Below are 6326 nucleotides of genomic sequence, written 5' to 3' on the forward strand. Positions count from 1 at the left end.
ATTTCTAGTTCTCCTATGGATGATGAAGACATCATTCAATGACCAAGGGTATGTCATCTAAGGAAGAAAGATTTGACCCTTGTCACTACTACCTAGGTTGCTTATATAATGGGTTCACAGTGTACAGTTATACTTCGACATGGGTTGGGAAAGTGCTATATTAAACATGGGTTGCGATTGATATTAAAAATGATCCAAAAATGTATAAAAATAATTATCTATGCCTAAATATTAGAGCATATGTAAACGTAAGATGAAAAATTCCATGTCACTTTATTATCTTAAATATAAAAATTTAAGGCAGTGATGATAGATGAAATGAAAGGAGCAATAGGAAATAAAATTTGGAGTCATTGATAGCAAATGAAACAAGAGTGAAGGCTTAGCGATGAGTTAAGCCTGATGTCTCTATTGCACCAAATTGGCTATCGAGCATACTTCTTTAGACCATACACATTTGAGGTGAGGTGGATGTCTATAGCCTAATGGGTGTGCTTAGATTAGGTGATACAGATGCCATTGTATGTATGGTGTAGGCAACTTTGGTGTGGTTTGCATGAGATGGGTAACCAATAGGACATGCCTACTTTCCTTCGGCCCCCACCAAGTTGAGATGGTGGGGCCTTCTCTTGTAATTGGAGCCATAATGGTAAGATCTTGATAAAGTTGTGGTAATGACCGCATTGCTATTTCCCACCCCATTTGATACGAGGAGAGTATGCTATTTGCAAGGTCATGCTTGGATTGCAAGTATAATAGTGGGTTGGAGATTGCCAAGTTCCATTGTGAGACTGTAAAGAATTAAGAGGAATGATTACCGAAAACATCCATACCAGTTGTGCGTGAGAAGCAAGGCTCGATAGAGAGCCCACATGAAATGGTAGGAAACTCATGTTCGAGTGTGGTGGGAACAGGGTCTAAATGTTCTAAGTGAAGGTTTAGAAAAGAGGGAAGAAGGTGGGGACAAGGGAGAATGATGCTAAATAAGCAAAGGTCATGTGGGGCTAGGATGGGAAGAAGGCTAGGAATAGGGGGGGCAAACAAATGCAATCCGTGTGATATAAGAAGGGAGAACGTGTGACATGAGAAGGGAGAGCGTGGGGGGAGGACACGAGAGGAAGGGGGGAGAAGGAAGCGATACTCTCGTGGGTTAAGAGAAGGTGTGAAAGGACTAAATAAAAAGAATACCATGTTCTATGAGACTATGAATAAGTGTATAAATAACTTACGTTTATTGAAGCTCTAATCAGTGAGACTGAGAATACTACTACTACTAACAGTCGTCTTCTTGTCCGTCGCTCATTAAGCTTCCCTTACGCCATAGCCAAGACCTCTCTATCCCTCCATCTCTTGAGCTTCTCAGCTCTCCTTCTTCTCAGCTATGGGTGTCAAGAGCCGTGTCCTCATCATCGGTGCCACTGGTTACATCGGTAAACAGGTTGCCCGTGCCAGTGTCGCCGAAGGTCACCCCACTTCCATCCTCATTCGCCCCCCCACTATCACCTCCAAGGCTGAGCTCGTCGACTCTTTCAAGAAGCTCGGCATCACCCTCATCGAGGTGCCTCCCCTGCTTCTGCCTTTGCTTTCTGTTGAATCGCTTCCCTTCTCTGCTGTTGGCGTTTTCCAGCTTGTCTTTTACTGTCCAGAGATGTACCTGTTGGTCTCCAACCCTTCACCCGTATCACTTCTTTACTTCTTTGGCTTTATCCCCGCAGGGCTCCTTGGACGACCATGCCAGCCTTGTCGCTGCCATCAAAGAGGCAGACGTTGTTATCTCCACAGTAGGAGGACCTGCGATCCCTGCTCAGGAGAAGATTATCGCTGCCATTAAGGAAGTGGGAACTGTGAAGGTACGTGCTGTTAAGATTTGGTGCCTGGTTGTACAGTCATTTTCCCTGCTCGCAAGTTCTTAGCATTTTGTGGCTTTCCTTGCAGAGATTTTTGCCCTCAGAGTACGGAACGGATGTCGATCGTGCCCAGCCTTTGGAGCCAGTGAAGACCATCTACGGGAAGAAAGTCGCAATCCGTCGCCAGATTGAGGCTGCCGGAATTCCTTACACATACATTTCTAGCAATACCTTTGCTGGGTATTCTTTAGCGAATTGTGTGCAGTTTGGAAAGCCTGCTCCTCCTAAAGATGCAGTCACTATCTACGGGTCCGGTGATGCTAAAGGTAGAAAACTCTTTTGGGGCTTTCCCTTTCTGTAGGTAGTTTGCGTAGCTGTGAAATGTTATGTCAGATGCTCTGACAATTCCTTTCCTCCGGTGCAGGTATCTTTGTAAAGGAAGAGGATATTGGAGTTTACACTATCAAGACCATCGATGACCCCAGAACGTTGAACAAAACCGTGTACATCAGGCCTCCTGCGAACATTCTGTCCGTGAATGAAACCGTGTCACTGTGGGAGAGTAAGATCGGCAAAAAGGTGGAGAGGATCTACGTGAGCGAGGAAGAGATGATCGAGCAAATCAAGAGTGAGTGACATTTATAGCCATAGGGCGTACTTTAAGCAGGATTAGACGTAAAACGTGAGCGAATTTTGGGCAGCTTTGCTTTGCTTCATTCTGGGATGGGTTTGTATGCAGCAGCTACAAATGCTTGACAAGATGCTAATTCTTCCTTGATGAATTTTGGCGCAGCGTCTCCCATTCCTAAGAACATTGTTCTGGCTACTGTGCACAACATTTTCGTCAAAGGCGACCAGTGTTTTGAGATTGGACCTGATGGTGTTGAGGCGAGTGCGTTGTACCCTGAGGTCAAGTACACCACTGCCAGCGAATACCTCGACCAATACGTCTGAAATTCAATCGCAGCTTGCCGGTTATGATCGTGTTCTTAGATGAATATGTAAGAGATAAGACCCAAGAAGAGAGTGCACTTTTGCCGCAGTCTCCCAACGCGAGAAATAAATAGACGGACATTGTATAAAATTACATTCTGTTTTAAACTCAAAACACAGCTGTTTCCAACAGTTTTAGACTACCTTGGGTTTGCAAATGAATTATACGTGCTCTTTGTAGTTAAATGAATTAAATTGAGTTTTGGTTTTTTAGCAAATGTAGAGGTTAGAAGATGATAAGAAAATTTGTATAGTAGAAATAACTATTAATTGAAATAGGGCATTAATTTGTTAAAATATCATTAGAGTGTCCTAAAAAAGAGTTTATGTAAAATATAGTCTACACATTTTCTAATGAACAAGAATCATTCATAATTATGAACAAGAAACAAAAAATATGTCTTTCAATATCATCCAAAATGATGTTCCTATAAGATCTGATGAAAAATGACATTCACAATATCATGGTAAAATTAGAGTTTAAAAAATGAGTGAAATATTTCTCACATTGCTTCAAAAAAGTAAAACAATGACTATTTTGTAAAATACCTTTTAGCCAACAAAAAAAAGAACCTTTTCTTACACCTTCCAAAACCTTGCATAGTCCTTTTGAACCATATACGATATTCCTTCAAAAGTAGAGAAAATAAATATATCCACCTACTCCTTATGTTTAACATAGTGAGGGCTCTTCATTATCCTTAACTCAATAAATACGTAAAATAATCTAATAGTTGGAACTTTGAAAGTATATTTGTAAATGGCCAATCGAAGCATCCATTTAAATGTTAAATGTTACGTGCCATGGATTTTTGAGAGTCTAGAATTTCCTCCTACCTTAATTGCCTTAACTTCCATCTCCTTGATTGATTTCATACTATGTAGCTTGAGCTTATCTCCTTCATTGATTTGATATTATGTAGGAGCTTGGAAATTGGAGAGTTTTCTCTTTGCTTCTCGCCTTACACACTCATCAATGTAGTTTTGAGAATATTTCAGAAATGTTTAGCATAGTGACGAAGCATCATGTCTCTTGAATATTTTCACTTTAGAAAATTCTTAGGTCATTCTCTTAATTGGAAATTCAAAAATGAATTGTGGACACATATATTTCTACACTTAGGAACTTAACTTCTATCTCCTTTCGAATAATTTGATATTTAGTGTGGACCATTAAAACTATAGAGTTTTGAACTTAGATATGACAAAGCGTGGACCTCAAAGCCTGCACAGCCTCAACTCTCATCAAAATAGTTTTGAAAATATTCTAGAACATTTTCTAGCATAGTGATCAAGCTTCAAACTTGTTCTAACTATAAACAAAATTACTACTTCATTTTTGTTCATGAAAATCAAACTCAAGTTGATATGGTGTTTATTAATAGTTGTCTCACAAGGTAAACATATCAATCTATTGGAATAGTTTGTACACGTATCAAAAGCCAATCATTGAGCATATTGTACAAAAGTGAATTTTAAAGAGAGTTGTAGTCATGGAGGTTGTTGTGCCATAAGTGCTAATGGTCTAGATACAATTGCCACCATGTTAGGACCCTAGCATATGACAAACTCATTCATTTAATGAAAATATTAGAGTGACATGTTTTCTTAAGCGAAGCTTAGCAATGGAATGATGTGAGATTAACATCACGCTAAAATTTCTTCTAGCACTTGAGAGCAAACATATATATAGATTACCTTTATTTCAGATTTAAATATTTGTTGGCCACCCTCCTATGTGTATACATGTCTTAATTTTGAATGTAAATAATCCTTCACAATATTCACATAGCATAATCATGTTTGACGAGTATTTATTTAACTTCGTCAACCATGTATACATGATTAAACACCCAGTTAAAGAACTTCTCTACCTATGGCCCTTGATGGGTGTTTAATCCCCTCAAGCATATATACACCCTTAAGCTACCAATTAAAAAAGTTCCCATCTTTATCTAAAGATGTTATGTTACATGTTTGAAAAGTGGCCTCCTTGTGGAACGTACCTAAGTGTTTTAGGGTAACCATGTCACTCCAAAAGGTATTCAACCTTGGTAGAAACCACTACAAAAGCCAAGATACTTTGAATGGACATTACAGATTGTTGGCGACAAAATACAAAGTTTTTCCCACACCAAAATATATTGAGACAGACAATGAGAAACCTTGTAGAACCCCAACAATTAAAGTACCAACATTATGCACCTAACACTTTCCCCCTATGCTTGGATGGTCCTTGGGTATTTCAAAATCTTCATCAAAGTAGCTTGGTGTATGACCACATGCACTTCCACATCTAATCGGAGCACACCAGAAAACACAATAGGTATGTTTGCATGGAATATAGATGGGTATGTAAGAGATAGACCAAGAAGGGAGAGTGCACATTTGCTGTAGTCTCTCAATGCGAGAAATAAAAGTTTCAAATAGACGGCCATTCCATAAAATTTCATCCTGTTTTGAACTCAAAACATAGCTTTTTTCAACACTTTTAGTCTACCTTATAGCATGCGCTTTATAGTCAAAGAATTGAATTGAGGCTGTGAAAGCTATCTTCAATGGAGGTTGTGATGAAGCACAAGCAAATTGGAGGGCTATCATAGTTGTCCTCAAAGGAGGTTTCAATTTCATTTGGAGAAGAGCATGATTCACCTATGCATATGTGCATAAACTCTCAGAATCAAGAGGAGCACAAGGCATTGTGTCGAAAGTAGAGGTTTTCTCCGTGTCAAGTTCAAGTCAGTGAGCAACATGCGCTTATGAGAAATTGGTGGAGATGCTCTAGAGATGAAGCCATGTGAATGCATGAAAAGTGCGTACTCTTGAGAAATGGCCCTCAAGGTGGGACATTAGGGCATAGCATTGGAGAAGTGGTTCTTCTGAGCAGAGTACCAATGCTTTGCTCCAAATACAAACTTGGTTCAAATCCCACCCTGGCATGAAGGCAAGGCTAGGGTACATGGATCAAGTTTCCCTATATAATGTCTTGCACCATCCATGTCCCATTAGTTACATATTGATGGCTTCTGCACCTTCTATGTCCTGCCAAACTACTTTAGGTTCCTCTATATCTCAGCACCCTCAATTGTTTTTCACTTGAAGGTGAAAAAGTCCATCAAGAAGGGTGTCACATATTTAGTCCAAGTGCCAAACTTCCATGTTGCTCTTGTATGAATCCCTCTCTCAGAGAGACAAAGATGGGGCAAAGAGGGATTCATATGTCAGAATATTCAAGAGAGACATGAAGCTTGGTCACTATGCCAAGAATTGTTCTAGAAAATTCTCAAAACTACTTTGATGAGAGTCTAAGGCAAGAATCTAAGAGGAAAGTCTCCGATCTCCAAGCTCAAGCTACATAATATCAAATCAATGAAGGAGATGGAAGTTAAGGCTCAACAAAGCACTATAGTCTCAATGGTCCATACAACATAACATCAAACATTTGAAAGGATGGACGTTAACTTTCCGATTGTAAGATGTTTTCTT

General features: G+C 39.5%; 1 protein-coding gene across 1 annotated transcript; it reads left to right on the forward strand.

Annotated features, from left to right (window-relative positions):
- The first annotated feature begins 1229 nt into the window (after positions 1 to 1229).
- Positions 1230 to 2972, forward strand: LOC147886511 (phenylcoumaran benzylic ether reductase IRL1-like). The gene is made up of 5 exons (XM_087395098.1): positions 1230 to 1558; positions 1716 to 1850; positions 1936 to 2173; positions 2272 to 2475; positions 2641 to 2972. Exons 1-5 carry the CDS (start codon positions 1382 to 1384, stop codon positions 2799 to 2801), a joined length of 915 nt encoding a protein of 304 aa, XP_087251224.1. The 5' UTR covers positions 1230 to 1381; the 3' UTR covers positions 2802 to 2972.
- The last annotated feature ends 3354 nt before the right edge of the window (positions 2973 to 6326 follow it).

Source organism: Dipteris shenzhenensis, chromosome 24, assembly GCF_047967505.1.
Source record: "Dipteris shenzhenensis isolate YYH24624 ecotype China chromosome 24, Dip_SZ_1.0, whole genome shotgun sequence".
Classification (NCBI taxonomy): domain Eukaryota; kingdom Viridiplantae; phylum Streptophyta; class Polypodiopsida; order Gleicheniales; family Dipteridaceae; genus Dipteris; species Dipteris shenzhenensis.